A 20,046-nucleotide genomic window follows, 5' to 3' on the forward strand; every position below is an offset into this window, starting at 1 on the left:
GTAGATTCTTCATATTTTTTGTTGTTGTTTTGTTTTGTTTTCATGATGTTTTTGAAAGAGTGAATGTATTTCATGTGTTTTCTAGCCTCTGTGTTTTGCTTAAGGTGTGGCACCTGCTGTGGAATGTCTTTTCACCCATCTCTTCCTTTTTTTTTTTTTTTGCTGAGAAAGATTGGCCCTGAGCTAACATCTGTGCCCATCTTCCTCTATTTTGTATGTGAGATGCCTGCCACAGCTTGGCTTGATGAACTGTGTAGGTCCATGACCAAGATCTGAACCTGCGAGCCCTGGGCTGCTGAAGCTGAGTGCGTGAACTTAACCACTACACCACCAGGCTGGCCCCATCTCTTCATTTTTAGGTTCTTCGCATCCATCAGGAACCACAAAGTCGTTTATAAACTCCCTCCCTCTCCCCCACTATCTTGAAACTGGAAGTAATCTCTTCTTCTTTAGAACTGCCCTGACATTTAAAATACGTACATACACAATAACTATGGTGCAAGAAAGAAAGTGCAGACACCATTATATATATATATAATATTTTATATTACATAAATATATATATATAATATTTTATATTAAATAAATATATATTTATATATATTATAAATATGAAATAGCTATTACATAATTTTTTTGTGGTGTCTGCACTTTCTTTCTTGTGTCATAGTTATTTATGTGCATATCTTATCACTTTTACTTCACTGGGGAGAGATCTATATTTGTCTTTTACTTTCTTAATCATCATTTTTTTTTTTTTTTTTTTTTTTTTTTTTTTTTGTGAGGAGGTCAGCCCTGAGCTAACATCCGCCAATCCTCCTCTTTTTTTGCTGAGGAAGACGGCCCTGGGCTAACATCGGTGCCCATCTTCCTCCACTTTATATGGGACGCCGCCACAGCATGGCTTACCAAGCAGTACTTCGGTGCGCGCCCGGGATCCGAACCAGCGAACCCCGGGCCGCCGCAGCGGAGCGCGCGCACTTAACTGCTTGCGCCACCGGGCCGGCCCCAATCATCATTTTTTTTTTGGTGGAATATAGAGGCAAAGAATAGTTGTCAAATAAACTGAGAAATAAAACAATTAGAGAAAGAATTGATTCCATTGCAAACACAGAAACAAGACTCCCCCAACTCCCAACTCTATAGAAAAGGGTTTCTAGAGTAGATACTACATTTTGGGAAGAATTATCCCAATGCAGCCATACTGTTTTCCATCCCTCCTTCAAGTTTCTCTCTCTACATTACTAAATATCTTCTGCTTAAAAAGTAGTATTCTTTAATGAGTATCCTCAAACTTCCTCCTCTAATCACAACTGCTGTTGAACCTGGAGCATTAGTGTGGTTTTCCTGCATGATGCCTTGGAAAAACCATTGGCTTTAGGGTGTAGGTCTTTGATCTGGCTCTGCTGTTAACTAGCCCAGTGATCTTGGACCTATCACTTGGCTTCTCGCTCCTTCCTCCCTAAAATGATGGGCTGGGACAAGACAGTTTCTGAGCTTCCTTCTGCCTCTAGAGAGTTATAATGTGGTTCTTTTAGAGACTTGGATAGTTGGGTTTAGCCTTTTAGATCCATCCACCTCCCTGAGGATTAGGTTTGGTTACCCAGATGTGGGGCTAATGTCAGGTTGATCTGTTGCAAATCTGAGAAGGATGATATCTTAAAGAAAGATGTCTTTCTGGATCATTCATGCCTCATGTTTGAAGTCCTTCTTGCCCTAAGGAAGAGTGAATCCTCTAATAGTATAGTAGTTAGTGATTTGGGAACTTGATTGAACTGAATTACCAAATGATTCCCTAAATATATTTCTAACTTTTCGTTACTCTTTGTAGTGCTTGTTGAAAGCTTGGCTAACCGAGAAAGAAGAGGCTTTAAATCAAGTCCAGACGAGCAACTTCAAAGACCAAAAGGAACTAAGTGTCAGTATTCGACGACTGGCTGTAAGTGATGTCATTCTCAGCATCTATCTATAGCCTATGATATTTTAGTGTTTTGTATCAATGGTTAATGTGATTTAATGAATACAGATTGTGACTCACTACCCAACGCTAGAATGCTGCCCTGTAATGATCTAGAATCAGGCGTGTTGTGTTTTAGCATTAGTGAACTGCATGGCAGGTAAATTTTACTATAAAATATACGTATTCACATTTCATGACTGGGAACAGGAATATAAAGTCCTGTTAGGAGGGAGTCATCTAATAAATATCTGAAATTCTAGATTTTGAAGGAAGACATGGAAATGAAGCGTCAAGCATTGGATCAGCTGAGTGAGATTGGCCAAGATGTGAGTCAATTACTTGATAATCCCAAGGCATCTAAGAAAATCAACAGTGACTCAGAGGAGCTGACTCAGAGATGGGATTCTTTGGTTCAGAGACTAGAAGATTCCTCCAACCAGGTACCTTTTGCTCTGGGTAATATGTGGCGCCATTAAGTAGAAGTTAAGTGTTCAGGTTAGTTTTAGGTAGGTTTAAACTAAAATATTGGTTCCTTAAACCTGGTTTACTATAAAACTGAAAAATTCACATGTGAAAATCTTTAGCTTTCTAAAGTAAATTTTAATACATCTTCAAAAAACTTATTAGTATCCAGTAATTTAACCCTTACTAACTGATAACACTTAAGGCATGAATCCATTGAATGATCTTTAAATCTTAAATAATCTTATTAATTTAAAAAGTATTTTAGGGGCCAGCCCGGTGGCAGAGGGGTTAAGTTTGCATGCTCTGCTTTGGTGGCCCGGGGTTTGCACGCAGGTTTGCATCCTGGGCGCAGACCTATGCACTGCCTATCAAGCCGTGCTGTGGTGGGTGTCCTACCTATAAAGTAGAGGAAGATGGGCACAGATGTTAGCCCAGGGCCAATCTTCCTCAGCAAAAAGAGCAGGATTGGCAACAGATATTAGCTCAGAGCTAATCTTCCTCACCAAAAGAAAAAAAATTTAGTGAATTGATAAAAAATAGAACTTTGGTTTGTACATGAATGTTTGTAGCAGTATTATTCATAATAGCCCCAAAGTGAAACAACCCAAATTTCCCATCAATAGATAGATGGAGAAACAAAATGTGGTATATCCATAGAATGGAATATTATTTGGCAATTAAAAACACACAGCACTACATGCTACAACATGGATGAGCCTTGAAAACATTATGCAAAGTAAAGGAAGCTAGTCACAAGATTATATGCATTATGATTCTGGCCATATGAAATATCCAAAATAGGCAAATCTATAGAGACAGTAAGTAGATTAGTGTTCGCCAGGGGCTGCGGCGGGGAGGATGAGGAGTGACTGTTAATGGATACAGGGTTTCTTTTTGGGATGATGAAACTATTCTGGAATTAGAAAGTGGGGATGGTTGCACAACTCTGAAAATACTGATAACCATCGAACTGTACATTTTCAAAGGGAGAATTTCATGGCATGTGAATTATATCTTAATAAACCTGTTATAAAACATTAAAACTGTGGTTGATTTTTATTTCAGGTGACTCAGGCTGTAGCAAAGTTGGGGATGTCCCAGATTCCTCAGAAGGATCTTTTGGAGACTGTTCGAGTAAAAGAACAAGTAACTACAAAAAGATCTAAGCAAGAACTGCCTCCTCCTCCCCCCCCGAAGAAAAGACAGATCCCTGTGGATGTTGAAGTGAAGAAAAAGTGAGAACAGATCGCACAGAATGTATTTTGTACTCGATAACTTATTTTGCGCTAATCACTAATCATATGCAAATGTGGACATAATGATTGTTATGGAAATTCAATTCCTGAACCACTCGCTGCCCCTGAGTCTTCTGAATATTTTACTTCACCTTGGCTAAGCATCTAAATTGTCTTGGATGATTTTATTTATCCTGTGTTCAATTTGGAGAACCTTGTGACGGAATCCTTCTTTCTTCATTGCCATAATTTACTTCTGGAGGATGTGATTGTCTATGATCCCTCATTTATTCTTTCCTTTACAGTCACAACTCAGACCATTTTGCTGTGAATAGATCTCCTTATTCTTTGTGACTCTCCTTCCCCTTCTCGCCATTCCAAAATACTTAATTCAGGGAAGTAATTCCTTTTTCCTCTCCTTTTCTCTTCCTTTTTCTCTGCATTCTTTTTTCATGTTTTCTTTCTTCCGTTGTTAGTTCCTTTGTCAGATTCATTAACAGAGTCTTTGTGTTTGGCTTAAAGATCCATCTTTGGCATAAAATGTCTTTTCATCTTATTGATTCATAAGAAACTTGGGATCTTTAGAGGAGAAATAATCACAGCTGATATATATTGAGCTTTTACTAATGTCGGATGCTCTGTTAAGCTATGCTGTGTCCCAGGTACTGTGCCTCACAGTCACTACAGCAGTTAATCCTCAAAATAGACTTTGAATAGTCTAGTATTCTCTCTCTTTTACAGTAGAATCCCAGTGCTCGGATAGATGGGCAATTATTTTTGCCTGAATAAAAATGAAATGATTTCCCCAATTGAGCTTTCATTAGACAAAGCCAGATTCCAATTTTTTTTTTTTTTGAGGAAGACTAGCCCTGAGCTAACATCTGTTGCCAGTCCTCTTTTTTACTGAGCAAGATTGGCCCTGAGCTGACATCTGTGTCCGTCTTCCTCTACTTTATACGTGGGACGCCTGCCACAGCATGGCTTGATAAGCAGTGCATAGGTCTGCGCCTGGGATCCAAACCTGCGAACCCCGGGCGGCCGAAGCGGAGCCTGCGAACTCAACCACCATGCCACCGGGCTGGCCCCCAGATTCCGATTTTACCAGATGATTTTCATTTTGATAATAAGGCTGTGTTTCTACCTCCTAAGAGTATCTCCTTGCAGGACCACTGTACCTCCAAGGTGCGAGCAGTAGCTGTGGAACACTTGCTTTGGAGCCAAGGCAGCACAGGAGGAAGATGCTTCTGATGTTAATATTGCCAAAGATTGTTCATTTCCCGAGTGTTCATTTTCTGCCAGATGTTCTGGCACGTGTCTCTCCAGTGCTGACTTTGTGCATTTGGAAGCAGGGAAGGTTGTAAAAGACTAGGGTGTATAACCATAAAATCTTAAACATGATCCTGTTGTATAGAGTGCATTCTGCTACAAGAAACAGGATACCGTACCCCAAGTGACTTAAATAATGAGGTCATCAGTTATCTCACATTACAAGAAGTCCGGAGGTAGGGCGGTTTTGATGGGATGGAGAGGTTCAGCATTCTGCCACCTCATCTCGGCCTTCCTTAGCATGTTGGCTTTTACTCTCAGGCTTGTCTTCTCCTGGTCCCAAGATGCCACTGTAGCACTGGGTGTAGCATCCTTGTATAACCTGCTTTAGAGGCAGGAAGGGCAGTTTTTCCTTATTTGTCTTTTTTTTTTTTTAACTGGGAGAAAAATCTTTCCTGGAAGATGTCAGCTAACTGAGGTGGTCTCACGGGCCAAGGTTCAGTCACTTGTCCATGCCCTGAGTGCGTGGGAGGTTGAAACTGTCCGGCCTTGTTGGTCTCTGGGGGAGTCGGACAGGGAGAAAGAAGTGTGGGGTGGAGGGTGTCTGTTGGGTGGGCAAGCAGCTGTGAGTACCATAATCTTCTAGTCCATGGTTTGATTGAGGCAGAAATTCCTTCAGTTAATTCCTGGACATATAGAGGCATGAGTGCATCCAATTCATTATAATAGAAGGCAGTGAAATCTCATCATTAGAAAAGTTAGTTTTATGCCCAGCCAAAATCTGCCCCCTGTAAGTCTACCCTGGTGTGCTGGTTCTGCTTTCTGGGGTGATGTAGAGTTACATCACCCCTCTTCAATATGGAACATCTTCTGTATTTGAGGATAGGTTTTATATTCCCATTTCCACTGTCCGAAAGTCCAGAGCATCCTTAACCATTCCTACTGGGACGTGGTTTCCAGACTCTTTAATATCTTCAGGCTGCTGTAGAAACCACTATGAGCTTGTCTGAAAATGGGCTGTTCTGGCAGATGGGAACCTTGAATAACTGCTGAGCACGGTTTATAACATATGATTCAGAAATGGCGGCTCATTTCTCCTTCTCTTCTCTTGCTGCTGCTGGTGGCTGTTTTTACCAGCTCAAGGTCTAGAGGGACAGCCATTTCCTGCAATCAAGATATCTGTTAACATGAAATGAGATCAGGGCTGCTCTGTACCGTTCACATCACTCTTGCTCACATTGAGGGCAGAAATGGACTAAGTCTCCAAGGTCATTTTCCGTGCGTGAACTTTGCATGGTACTCCTCTGCTCTGAAAGATTACATAGAAATCTGCTGTTAAGATGTCAGCAGAAGGGTATACCACTGTTGGAGCAGCACCTGGACCCTTGGTTATTTACCTCATGTGTCTCAAAATCCCTTCCAAGTTTCAAGGACACTTTACCTTGATGAAAAAACAAATATTCATAATTCACTGCAGACACCTTAAGCAAAGTTGCCCCCAAAGAATCAGCAAAGACAACCTGTGCTTACCTTAAAGTACCTAAAAATACCCAGAAGTTGTTTTGAGAAGCCCTGTGGGTAGAGAGCTGGTTGAGGGGACAGCCAGGCTCGTTGAATCCCAGCTCTACCATTTAGTAGCTTTGCGGCCCGGGGCGGTTATTTAAAACCTCCAGGAGCTTAATTCTGTCATCATTGGAAGGGGTAATAATAGGATATGCTTCACAGGGTTGTTGTGAGGGCTCCTGGAGTGAAGAAGACACACAGAACACTAAGAAAAGAGCTGGTGTATGGCCAGTCATCAATGAATGTTTCTCCTCTTTTCCTCCTCACTGTGGTTTTGACTGACCTTCTCTACATCTCTCGAGTCTGTCCACTTTTTGTCCTGCCCACTCTCACTGTCTTAGTTCTGGCTCCCTTTACTCCCACCGCCTGTTCTCTGGTCTTTCCTCTCTTTATTCTTTTTCCGAAGTGAACACAGAAGAATAAGTACAATCATGTCGTTGGCTCTCAGTCGCCCTTTGGCTAAACTCAGACTCCTTCCTGGAACTGCTCTATGTGGCTCCCTGCCGTGTTGTTAGTTGTCCCTCCCAGCCTGGTACTCACTCTTCCAGCCACACCTAACACTTGTAGTGTGCAAAATGTGGTCCACCCTTGGTTCTCTCTTTGCAAAGAAAACTCCTGGGCATAATGCTGTTGTTCCACTCCAGGAAGCCATCCCCATCTGATTGGATTAGGAACCATTCCCATGAATTCCTGGAATCAGCACCTAGCACATTCTTTGGTGATTGCCTGTTACTTTCCATTGCCCTTACTAGACTGAAAGCTCCATGAGGGCTGGGGTTATGTCTGGTTACCTTCATATCAAGAGCCCAGACCAGTGCCTGGCATATAGTAGGCTCAATAATTAAATATTGAATTAAAGAATGCATTAAAATTAGGAACGTCTGTGCTTGATCTTTCTGTTATTATCTAACCAAATCTATTTTTCTTTGTCTACAAGAGTTTATAAAAATACAAGTGATTTCTTATAAAGTTTAAAAATTTCTTAAATTATTAAAAAATTATTTAATAACTTTATAATATTATTCCTCTTTTCATACTTTTAATTGTAAATGTGTAATCTTATTTTGTGTGGTTACTGTATTTCCGGGTTGCCTTTTTTTTGAGGCGTGTTTAAAAACACGTGCCTGGTGGGTGTTTTGGCTTCTCTCTTTCTTGAGCCAAGTGACACAATAGAAGAAAACGAATGACAAATGGTAACATCTGATTCTTAAATCAGGTTTGACGCTGTGAGTGCAGAGCTGTTGAACTGGATTTTGAAATCAAAAACTGCGATTCAGGCCACAGAGATAAAGGAGTATAAGAAGATGCAAGAGACTTCAGAAATGAAAAAGAAGTTTAAGGTAAAACATAAAACAAAAATACCCTAGTGAATAAAATATTTCACCAGGATAGATTTGCTGTTGGCATAAAGATGTGATGGGATCCAACAGCTTCCTGTAAAATAAATGTAGCCATAAGGTTGCTTTTAGAACATTGTAGTAAATTTTGAATTGATTCAAGCTCGCTGGCATCAGATCCCTGTGTGGAGGAGGGTTTTTTTCCCCTCCTTCCTTAACCGTTGAGATGTGCAGGAAGGGACACTTGCTAAGGTGATCCAGTTATTATTACTGTTTTTTAGTTTTATTAGATATTAATCTGGTACCTAAAAATTTATGAATTTGTTTATGGCACGGATATTTTGCTTTCCAAATACAACAGACTATTGCAAATCTCAAAATTTCTTCAATATATTCTCTTTAAAGAAGAGACACAGTTTTTAAAAATAAATACTATTAAAATGTATGGGAGCTTATTAGCTCTGCTGCTTTGTACCCGTGTGTGTGTTACTGAAAATTGTGACAGGAGATTGTGTGATTTATGTTGTTGGTGTTTGTTAAGTCTCTGTACATCCTTTCGTGAACTGTTTGGGTACCTAGAGTGAGTCTGTATTGCATCTACATCAGCAATGGAGTTTGTCTGTAAAGCCTTTGGAGAACATTTAAGAGACAAGATGTGTGTAAATATTGATGATGTAAGTTAGGAAGTGGTGGGTACCATGGGAATGGAGAGGAGGCCAGGACTGCTGTTGTCTGTATACATTGATGAGGTCCAGAGGAAGAAGTGGCACTGAGCTGGAACTTGAAGGAGGGTGCTTGGAGCTGGGTGGAAAGGGGACACCAGGAAGGGGGTGCCCCTGAGCAGAGGGTGCCCACGGAGGTAGGCAAGTGTGTTGTGAAGGTTGGAGCAAGTGTTTTGTTTTGTTTAGTGCTAGGTGTGGGTGTAAAAGTAGTAGAGAATTAAGGTTGGAGAGGTGGTTGGAGTCAGACCCTGGCTGACTCTGAATGTTCGAATGAAGAGTTCAGACTGGTCTCTGCCTTATCATTCCATTGTAACTGCTCTTAGTTAGGGGTCACCATTGATTGTTGGCTTCCAAATCCAAAGGATGCCTGTCCGTTCTCATCAGATCTGCTTTCTCTGTAGCAGTTGCCACTGTTTAGCCTTCCCTTCTTCCTAAATTCGCACAGCCCTTGGCTTCTGTGACCAGTGATCATTCTAAAATATAAATCTGATCAAGCAGCTCCTATGGCTGCAATGAACTAATGGCTTCCCATTGCTATGGGGATAAAATGTAAAAGCCGTAGTCCCCCGGCATACAAGGGCCTGCCAGACACCACTCTTCCCCACCTTAGAGCACAGCCTCATTGCCTCTCCTTCCCCGACATGTGCCGTAAGCTCCAGCCCTTCTGAGTCCTGCTCTTTTCTCACTACCCGCCCTCTCTCTACCACGTGCTGTTTTCCGTGCTCAGGACGACCCTTTACTAAGCCTTGTGCCATGGGCTGAAATGCCCTCTACTCCAGTATGTGTCCTTTAGCCTCAGTAGGAAGAGTTAGGTGGTTCCTCTTTGACTTCCATATTGCTCTGACCATACCTCTGTGAAAGCCCTTATTGCATTTATGTCATTATTTGTTTATATTCCTGCCTGTGAGTGCTTAGAAAGTGAGGATGATTTTCCATTGAACCCCATATTTTCAGCACTCAGTAAAGTTCTTTGCTTATGGAAGGAAGGAATGATGACTGTGGGTCAAGGGAATGCGGAAGGTTTTGACCTAGAAGCACCATTATCAGAGCCCTCTGCACAGGAAGTTGGGAGAGCCAGAAATGAGGGCTGTGTTCCATCATTTCATATACTTCTTATAGTTCTGAAAGACCGTAGATGGTATTAATGATCATTGAACAACTTGATTCCCAAATGCATTAAAGTGGCAGAGAATTTGGCAGGTACAGTGATCTTTATGGAACAAGTCCCACAAAATGTTGATAAGTTAAATTCCATCCTATGATCTAGGAACAGTTTTACGTCCAGAAATTGTTACTATAATATTTGAGGGGATAAAAACAACAATTGTGTATGTTTACGTAAGGCATGATTGGCAGTTCCTATGTTTTTCTTTAATATTTGTAAGTTCATTTATTTTGTTGTTTTAAACAAGTAGTAATAGATGCTAAAAGGTTGGAAAAAATGTAAAATAAAGAAAATTTAACCACTGCTTTCATCTCTAAATTTTCTTGCAAATTGGGGAAAGATCAGCTTAATTTTGTTTTAGTGAAGGAAAACCTTGTTCCAGCTGACACAATACTCAAGTGGAGAATCCCTAGTCCAGTCTACCACCATAAAAAGCAGCAAAAATCAGTTTGTATAAAGCAGGTAATTTTTCTCCAGTTTGATGGTGACTTTTTGCAGTGGTACTTAGTTTAACAAAAATAAATGGTGTTTCTTAGAATCTCTTCTTATTCCTTGACCTTGGACTATAAAAATAGTTGTTTTACCTAGCCACAGAAAAGTTTGTGTGGATCAAAATAGGATACCTAAATTTATTTGTTAATGCTTACGTGTATAGAAGTTAGAGTGGGAGTCTTCTCGGGATTGTCTGGTTGAAATAATATGGGTTGCCTAGAAGTTTTGGTTATGCTATTATGGACACTATTTGAGTAGTTAATTAATAGATAATTATCAATTGGGGATTGAGGAGTAGGAGAAATTTCAAATACTGAAATTTGTGTACATGTGTGTGTGAGTGTGTGTGTGTGTCCAGGATTATGCTGACCCTTTCTTGCTAGTTCTGCAAATACTTGTCTTCCCCTGTCCCTGAGATATAGGGACATTGAGAATATCAAACCATAGAGACATAAATATTGAATTAAGAGCCACTCCTTAAACATAAGGAACAAAATGCTTTAGTTTGGGAACTAAAGCATATTGTCATTATTTTAAAATTATGCATGAATTATGCTGCGGTTGAAGTTTGCATGACCCGAAACCTAATGTAACACCAACCAATAATGCTGAGGCTTGAAATATTTCCATCTCTTTTTCTTGTTAATTAATTTTTGTTCAGTGATCTCTGTTGTAGCACATTAGGTTCATTTGACTCAAACCATTATTTTAATGGTGTAGCTTATACTGAGGTGATAATTTTCAACTATTTCCTCTTATAGGAACTCATAATTATAAGGTGCAATTTTTTTTCTTATAAAACCAAAATTTTATATTGTTTGTTTGAATTTACCTTTTACAATTTAAGCATCTCTGGAGGGTAGCCTGGAATTGCATAGTTTTGTCTTGTAGTTTTCTCTTAGGTAAACTTTGACTTTAACTTCTAAAGACATTAAACATGAAAACTTAAAATAGCATCAACGTTATATTGAGAAGAAAGTTTGCAGTATTCTTATGTTGGGACTTTATTTCCAGGGATTAGAAAAAGAACGGGCAGAAAGAAGCCCTAGAATGGATGAGTTAAACCAAATCGGACAAATCCTTTTGCAGCAAATGGGAAAAGGTGAGACCTTTGATTTTTTTAAATGTTTTTGTAGATGTTGACATTGAATAATATTTACAGTTTGACAAATCAAATATTTATTTTAATACTCTAAACTTTTTGCTAGAAAAGTGGTTTTCAAATTTTTTTGTGGGGGAAGTAGAATCTTTTTTTAAATGAAATCTTATGCTGAAGCTGATTATATAAAACAGGTAATGGCCAAGTTGTCCTGCCTTTATATAGGGTCAGGGAACCTAAAACTCTGATACTTTAGCAGAACAGTAAAAACCCCTTGCTGTAAAAGATTTAAAAATCTCATCCTTTGGGGTTATATTTTGGGAATTTTTTTGGAGAAGGATGGCAAAAGATTTTCAGTTAGAAAAGCACATCAAATTCTTCAGTAAAACAAATGTTCAAACAATCATGTTGCTGGTTTCCTCAAACTAGTTCCATCAAAATCCCACCAGTGAAGGTGAAGGCTGATGACTTTTCTGCCGCATGTATTTGAATTACGTTTTGTGATATCTCCTATAGCACAAAAATGTTTTAAAAAATGAAATAATTGATTCCACTTGACTTTCATCGTGGTTATACCACACCTAGTTTTCTTGGTTAATCTTATATTGCTCCTAGATATCAACTAATGGAGTAGTTGGGCGCTTTAATGATGTGGTTTTACAATGATGTAGTTTTACCAATTGATGCCCGCCATGACTGGCAATGTGTATAAGCCTATGGAATTTGATGACAGTCCTATGTTTTATAAACATTTCCCTTGATTCCAATGGTGATAGATTGAAAAATGTAAAGTCGAGTGAGCGAAAGTGGCAGGAATATGTTATAACTATTTTATCTCTTTTGGATAATTAATAAAATGACAGGCAATTGATTTTGCCTTTTGCTTAGTCATCTAAGAGTTGAGTGTTCCATAGAGATCGAAAATTTGTAACTCTGGATCTCTGGGAGCAAAACAATTATTTTAAAAGACAATATATAGTTTTTGTTTTTTAAGATGCAAACTGTGCTTTAATTGTTACTTGACATGGGCTCAACCTAGAGTATCTCAAGCTTAGAGGAGGGGAGATGTAAATTTTGAGAGTTGTTTTGAAGGGGTCAAATGAATGTCTCGTGATACATTGTCAGTGAATAAAAAAATAATTGAAGAAGTTTCTTTGGCGTCTCTAGTACCTAAAGTGTGTAAGTCTCATCTGTTTTCTAGATGAGTGGTGGTCATTTTCCATCTCAAAAATTTTATCAGCTTAATTTTCTTTCTTGTTTAGCATAAATTGCCCTGAGATGAACATGAAGGGGCTGAGGTTATTCCTTTGGCTGCTTAGAATAGAAATGGCCCTGCAGAAACACAGCCTAGTTTCTCCATGGCTCAGATAGTTTGTCAGGAAAATGGTGTTGTGTGTTGTTTATGACTCCCATTAACAGGGATCATTGGACTGTGGTGAGAATAGTTTGCCTAGGTCTCATATTCTTTTGCCTGCCTGATGGTGGACAGCGAACTTCAGCAGCTGACATTGGGGATATATTCAAATTATGTCATGTCACATTTGCGTTTCTAATTTTTAGTGGATGCAGTGTGTTATAGAAATTTTAAAAATTGTATGTGGATCAGAAGTGACCTTTGTTTTACATGCCATTTTTTTCTCACAGCTCTCATTACTCTGGATTTTGATTGCATATGTTTACAAAAGCACAATAGTTTTACTGCCCTCGTGCTCAAATAATAAAAATATTAAGCCCATCTTTTCAACATCATGCTCTCCTTGGGAGATAAAGATTCCTTTGCAGCTTTCCCGTACTTTTTCTTATAGTTTTCAATGATTTGAGGGTATTTTATATTAAGGGAAGGACTAGCGTACAATCTATTATTTTATTTCCATGAACATTCTCTACCTCTCAAAAATACGAGACAAACAAAATTATAAGATTTCAATAATAAACAGAATGGCATTTTTTTTTCTGATGTGTTTCTAAAGTGGGTAATCTTACCACTGCATTGATATTTGGGTATTTGCTGGTCTGTGTGCAGCATGCCCAGTAGGCTAGCTGACTCTTCTTGGGTCTGGCTGCTGGCTTAGTCTTCCTGCGCTCGCCAGGTTTCTCCCAGCCCTAGGAATTCTTGTCATTCATTTCCCAATTCCTATGATGCTGTGGTTTGGTCACCAAAAACTCGAGCTGCCTCCCAGTTTTTCTAGCCAACTGTCTTGTTCTGATGACAGAGGGTCTGCCTTCTCATGTCAGAGCCCCAAATAAGTCCAGACAGTTAATTTTATTTCCCTGGTTCAGACTAGAAGCTAGCAGAGTGGTAGGATGCCACAGATGGGAATCACGCGTTCTATAGAAAAGGCAGTGGCTGCCGCTCCACTGATATGCATTTTGTGATAGCTACACTACCCCTGGAGCACTATTTCAAGCTCCCTCTCTCCCACCTTGGTCAAGGAATTAAACATAGTTATTTTTAAGTCCATCATTCTAATTTTTGTTGTGGTGTTAAAAGAGACTTAAGGGGCCAGCCTGGTGGCGCAGCAGTTAAAGTGCATGTGCTCCGCTTTGGCGGCCCGGGGTTCGCAGGTTCGGATTCCGGGCGCGGACTGACGCACCTCTTGTCAAGCCATGCTGTGGTGGCGTCCCATACAAAGTAGAGGAAGATGGGTATGGATGTTAGCCCAGGGCCAATCTTCCTCAGCAAAAAGAGGAGGATTGGCAACGGATGTTAGCTCAGGGCTGATCTTCCTCACACACACACACACACACACACACACACACACACACACACACACACAAAGAGACTTGAGGGAGTGATCATTATATATGACATTGCCTCATTATTTTGAATAGGTTAGAATGTTTATTACAAACCCAAAACAGATGTTGTAAGAATATATGAAATGTCTGCTTATTTTTCATGCCTGCATAGAAGGTCTTCCTACTGAAGAAATAAAAAATGTTTTGGAGAAGATATTATCAGAATGGAAGAATGTATTGCAGCATTTGGAAGATCTGGCAAGAAAGATTCAGCTCCAGGAAGATATAAACGCTTACTTTAAGCAGCTTGATGAGCTGGAAAAGAACGTAAAGACAAAAGAGGAGTGGGTGAAACGCAGTTCCTTTTCAGAGTGTCACCAGCAGTCCCTGCCCAGTCTGAAGGACTCCTGTCAGGTAAAGAGACAACCATCTAGGACTTGAAAGAATGCTGTGCCCAGTTCTGTAGTGAAAAAGATGCTACTTGTGTCATGATCTTTAGGTTAATTCTGCTCTGAGTAACTCTCTGTGAGGATGTTCATCTTCGGTGAGTTATGTGATCCTATTTTCTCTTCCGCAGCGGGAATTAACAAATCTCCTGAGCCTCCACCCCAAAATTGAGATGGTGCATGCAAGGTGCTCGGCCCTGAAGTCTCGGCCTTCTGCCCCGGATTTTGTCCAGCAGGGCTTCGATAGCTTTCTGGACCGCTACCAGGCTGTGCAACAGGATTTAGAGGATCGTCGGCAACAGCTAGAGGACGGTAAACCCATTCTCTTGGTTTCCTTACTAGATGATTTTACAGTCTCCTCTCTCAGCTTGCCTTAATTTAAAAGTTACTCCCAATATTTAGACCTTTCGCACACTCACTTGTTTTGTACCAGCCTCACTCTGTTTTCCTCTGTACCAGCTACTCCTCCAGGTCTTAAAGTGTATTCGGACTGTTTCCTGGATTCACACTTGTTTATAAAAATGCAAACAGCTTTTGCACACTCTAAAACCATGTTAATAGGACATGATTATTTTTAAAGAGTTTTTTTAGGGCACTGTTTCTCCTTTTCATTGAAGGAAGCCAGCTAGTATCATTACCAGTAGAGCTAGAAAGAATGATCGCTTACTTCTGTTTGTTCATAATGGTTCAAGTTTTAGCAATAAATATCATCTCCTCTTTTAAAAGAAATCGTGTTCCTCTTTCAAAGTCTGAAAAATTTTAAAGACTTTTTACTTTTGGCATCAACCTGGTTTTGGAAAGTTATCTGTTAAAGCTTTGAGACCTCCCCCCTCATATGTTATATTTTTTCTCCCTGCTGTTTAAGTCAGGAATTGTGTTGTATTGGGTAATGTTATGGGTAGTGCATGATAAAAAGCTGTATGTTTAACCACACCCTTACTTGCAGCAGTTGTAGATGGTGTAATGACTTGTAAGAATCTGTCTGTGTGCGTGGTAAGCAAATGGGTCATGTTTCTTTCTTCTAGAAAGGCATTTGGACCCCATACTCTTTGTCCCCTGAATTCAGTTAACCTAGAATGTGACATATTTGAGAGTTCCTCTTTTTCAATTTACTGTTACGGAATATGCTTTTATTTTTGACAAAGATCAGTAGGCAATTATATGTTTAGTTTCCTAACGTTAAAACATTTTTTAAATGTATTTTTTTGTTTCTAATTGTGGTAAAATACACATAATATGAAATTTTACCATTTTAACCATTTTAAGTGTAGAGTTCAGTGGTGTTCAATATATTCACATTGTTGTGCAACCAATCTCTAGAACTTTTTCATCTTGTAAAACTGAAACTCTGTACCCAGTAAACAGCTCTCCATTTCCTCCTCCCTCCAGCCCCTGGCAACCACCATTCTACTTTCTGTTTCTATGAGTTTGATTATTCTAAATACCTCATATAAGTAGACTGATACCGTATTTGGTTTTTTGTGTCTGGCTTATTTCACTTAGTAAAACATCCTCAAAGTTCATCCATGTTGTAGCATGTGTCAGAATTTCCTTCCTTTCAAGGCTGAATAATATTCCATTCTATGTATATACAACATTTTGTTTATCCATTCATTTGTCGATGGGCATTTGGGTTGTTTCCACACTTTGGCTGTTGTGACTAATGCTGCTAGTTTCTTATCTTTTCTGCTAGTTGGTTTCACCTCTTTGTGCTTCAAACGAGCTTGCTTCCTTTCCACACACTGTTGCTTGCCTGTGGTTTCTACATTAGTGGCTGAAGCAGACATCTTTCCAGTTGGCTTTTGCCTTCCTTATTTCTCAGAGTACCTGTGGCAGCCTGGTTGCAGTGTTCTGTATAACGTCCACCACCCTGTAGATGGCAGTTCTACAAGCTTCGGCTTAGAGGAAGACTGGTTGGGGGATCTTGGTTTTCTTTTATTCTTTGTGTAGCTAGTGCAGAAGAGGAGATTGTATCAGACAAAAGACACATTGTAGTACGATCTTCAGAGGGACATTTCATCATGATGAAACGAAGAAAAATGACAGTGAGTTAGTTAATATTTCAAACACCAACATCCGCTGGGATGAAGTCACTGTCTGACTCTCAAAAATGCTGATGGAATGATTTATTTTAGTAACTAACAGAGACCCCTTTTAGTTTTAATTATGGAGTTTAACATCTCATGTATTAGAAGTCACTTATGCAGAAGATTAATGGTATATATAATAATATTAGGTTCCTAACATTATTTTCTCAAAGTAAGTGTTTTTAAATAAACAGAACTAAAGAGCCAACCTGGACATGAATATTTGGAAACATTGAAAACACTGAAAGATACGCTACATGATTCAGAGAATAAGGCCCAGATGTCTTTGAATGCTTTGAATGATCTTGCCAAGGTGGAGAAGGCCCTGGAAGAGAAAAAGGTAATATATATTTTAGGACTTAGAAGTCTCTAAGGTCGTTTATAATATCTCATATCACATATTTTGAAATATTTTTTCAGCTATTTAAAAAAAAGCCATTTTTGCTCAAAATTTTTTATAATTTGAAGGTTAGTTACTATAATGTAGCACCTCAGCTAAAAGAAAAAATAGTTATTAAATATTTTTAATAGACTAAAAGCATATTTTCCCTTCTCTTGTGATTAGCTTACAATTCTCAACCTGTTTGTAGTCTGCTAAAATACCTTTATTAAAATGAAGAATATGGATTGAATTGATGTGTTGTTCTTTTTCTATGTTGAATAAAAATGCTTCCTTGGTCATTTAGGATACATGGCTCCACACTAGTTCATTGGATAAAACAGATCATCCCTTGAGCACTCCATGCTTGGCCCTCATTGGGTGTGTTGTTCCAGTGGTTTTTAGCGTAGAGAATATATTGTGTCTGGCCCACATACAACTTATGAAGGGAAAGCTTTAACTTTTTTGATTCTGCTTATTTTTTTATGCTTTTTTTCACAATTCTTTTTTTTGTTAATGGTGAGGAAGATTGGCTCTGAGCTAACATCCATTGCCAATCCTCCTCTTTTTGCTGAGGAAGATTGGCCCTGAGCTAATGTCTGTGCCCATCTTCCTCTGCTTTGTGTGTGGGATGCCGCCACAGCATGGCTAAGTGGTGCATAGGTCTGCACCCAGGATCTGAACCCGTGAACCCCGGGCTGCTGAAGCAGAGAGCGTGAACTTAACCACTATGCCACTGGACCAGCCCCCACAATTCTTTTTTTATCAAATGCTTTTTAAAAAGTGACTTGGACTGTTTATAGCCCATATTATTCCATCTATATGGACAAATTATTGTGCACATTTTTAATCTTTTAAAATTTTTTCCAGGCTCTTGAAGATATCCTGGAGAATCAAAAACCTACATTATATAAACTTGCAGAAGAAACAAAGGCTTTGGAGAAAAATGTTTCTCCAGATGTCGAAAAAATGTATAAGCAAGAATTTGATGATGTTCAAGGAAAATGGAACAAACTAAAAGTCAAGGTTTCCAAAGATCTGCATTTGCTTGAAGAAATTACCCCCAAACTCAGAACTTTTGAGGTAAATCTAGAGGCCATCAGGAGTTTAAGTTTATTGTAGGGTAAAATAGTAATTATCATGTAGGACTCAAATATCTATTATTTGGGCATTTTGCATTCTTTTTAGTCCCACAGTTATTATGTACTTAAGTTGGGATTCATAACTTGCTTACCAAAGACCTACTTTCAGTGTGCTAGAGAACACATTGATTTCCTTTTGTCTTGCAAAAACCTTCTTGGCAGAGATAATTGGACCTTGAAGATAAGGGAAAATTACTTAAAAATGGTCAAAATACTATTTCAGAGATCAAGAGCCTGCATGAAATACAGACTGGTGATTAGATTATAGTGCTAACTTGGTTGGAGTGGTAGACGTTGCCCAGGTGGTAGCAGAGAGCCGAGTCCTCTAAGCTGGCATGTTCAGATTTTAGATATTTGGAGTTGAAAATCTGAACTAGGCCATGGACAAACAGCGTTGGACTGGGAAAGCAGGTAATTCGAGGGAGGTGAAAATCCAGAAGCAGCATCCTTTGCTACATCTGAAAATGTTGACAGAGGAAGCAGTGATCAAGTTCCAGAGGAAAGGATAGGTGTGAGAATATAAGGAGAAAGCAGTAAAAGTCAGTGTAAGGTAAGACAGTTGGATTTTAACGTTTTCCTGGTGAGGAAGGTGGAGAAGTAGAGTTTCCAGATCACCTGGTTTCCTAACAGGAAAGGTCTGGGTGAAGAATGAGCCAATCATACTCTCTGCCCTATCCTCCCAGGGCCTCCTTACCATGATCTACCGTGTTTTGTTTTGTTTTTTCCACCACTGGTGTATCCCAAGATGTACTTGTAGAACAGTGCCCGGCACTTAATATTGTGTAGAGGATGTTGCTAAAAAAGTGAAAAGATTGAAAATGAAGACAAAATTTTGAAAATGATGTTTAAAAAATCAAAACCAGAGAACGTGTGGTAGGAGAAAGGTAGTAGACTGTACAGATCAGTGTGAGGGGTTCCAGCAACATGAGACAAGAGCGGTGACCCCTGAATGTGGAGGGAAGCTCTTGACCCAGGAACCAATGGACAGTTCCAATGAATGACCAGCAGGAGAATTAAGATGGAGGGGGTTCTGTGTGTGTGTGTGGGGGGGGGGGTTGTAGTGGAAGGAGGAAGTTTTCTTTAAGTGTAAGCTGCAGTTCTACACTGAGATCTCATTAGAATAAACCATTAATTTTGAAGAGGAGTGTGTTATGTGTAACTTAGTATTTTTGACTCGTTTAACTTTGTGAGTGGATCCACTTCCCTTTGTCTGTCATCACTTGTAATTCTTTCTAACTTTAAAAACCAGAATTACCCTTATCCATGATTCTAAAATTTTTGGTTATGGTCCAAGCATTGGATTATCACTGGTTTTCAACTACAGGCAATTTTGTCCCCCAGAGGACACTTCTTAATGTTTGGAGACATTTTTGGTTGTCACAACTATGGGGGAAGGGACGGTGCTATTGGTATCTAGTGGGTGGAGGCCAAAGTTACAGCTAATGTGCAGAACAGCCCCCACACAAAAGATTTATCTGGCCCCAGAAGTCAATAGTGTCAAGGATGAGCAGTGCTGGATTAAATATTTCCCATCTTTTGAAAAGATCATTGCTTTGTTTTCAAATTTAAATCTGAGATATAGTTAGGGAAAAATTTACCGGTGAAGATGAACCCAAAGGTTAATCTTTCAACTCATTAAAGTGTATTTTAGGGTTAGCTAAATATGTGCCAGTATTTTAGTATGGAATTTAAAGAGAATAAATACTCCTCCAAAACACAAAAGTGAGTCCTGTGGTTATAGTAATCCAGCCTTAGGCTGTCTTGGGTTGTTATTACTAATGTCGCAAATTCAGGCACCTAAAGTGGCCAGTTGGAATGCAGGCCAAATTTATTTCCATTAAAAATATCCCAAGTCAGGGTCAGGCCCTGTGGTGTAGCAGTTAAGTGCACGCACTCCGCTGCTGTGGGCCCGGGTTTGGGTCTGGGCGCACACCGACGCACCGCTTGTC

At 39.4% G+C, this 20,046-nt stretch overlaps 1 protein-coding gene across 5 annotated transcripts in view; it reads left to right on the forward strand.

Moving 5' to 3' along the window:
- The window catches only part of UTRN (utrophin), a 509,169-nt gene that overhangs the window by 137,316 nt on the left and 351,807 nt on the right, over positions 1-20,046 (forward strand). For all 5 annotated transcript variants that reach the window (XM_058534226.1, XM_058534222.1, XM_058534221.1 and 2 more), the window contains 9 exons: positions 1,832-1,939; positions 2,221-2,400; positions 3,491-3,660; positions 7,706-7,829; positions 11,220-11,307; positions 14,216-14,457; positions 14,621-14,801; positions 16,771-16,916; positions 17,826-18,038. In XM_058534226.1, the coding sequence (XP_058390209.1) occupies positions 1,832-1,939; positions 2,221-2,400; positions 3,491-3,660; positions 7,706-7,829; positions 11,220-11,307; positions 14,216-14,457; positions 14,621-14,801; positions 16,771-16,916; positions 17,826-18,038 (1,452 nt within the window). The remainder of the gene's footprint in view (positions 1-1,831; positions 1,940-2,220; positions 2,401-3,490; positions 3,661-7,705; positions 7,830-11,219; positions 11,308-14,215; positions 14,458-14,620; positions 14,802-16,770; positions 16,917-17,825; positions 18,039-20,046) is intronic.

This window comes from Diceros bicornis, chromosome 39, assembly GCF_020826845.1.
Source record: "Diceros bicornis minor isolate mBicDic1 chromosome 39, mDicBic1.mat.cur, whole genome shotgun sequence".
Lineage (NCBI taxonomy): Eukaryota > Metazoa > Chordata > Mammalia > Perissodactyla > Rhinocerotidae > Diceros > Diceros bicornis.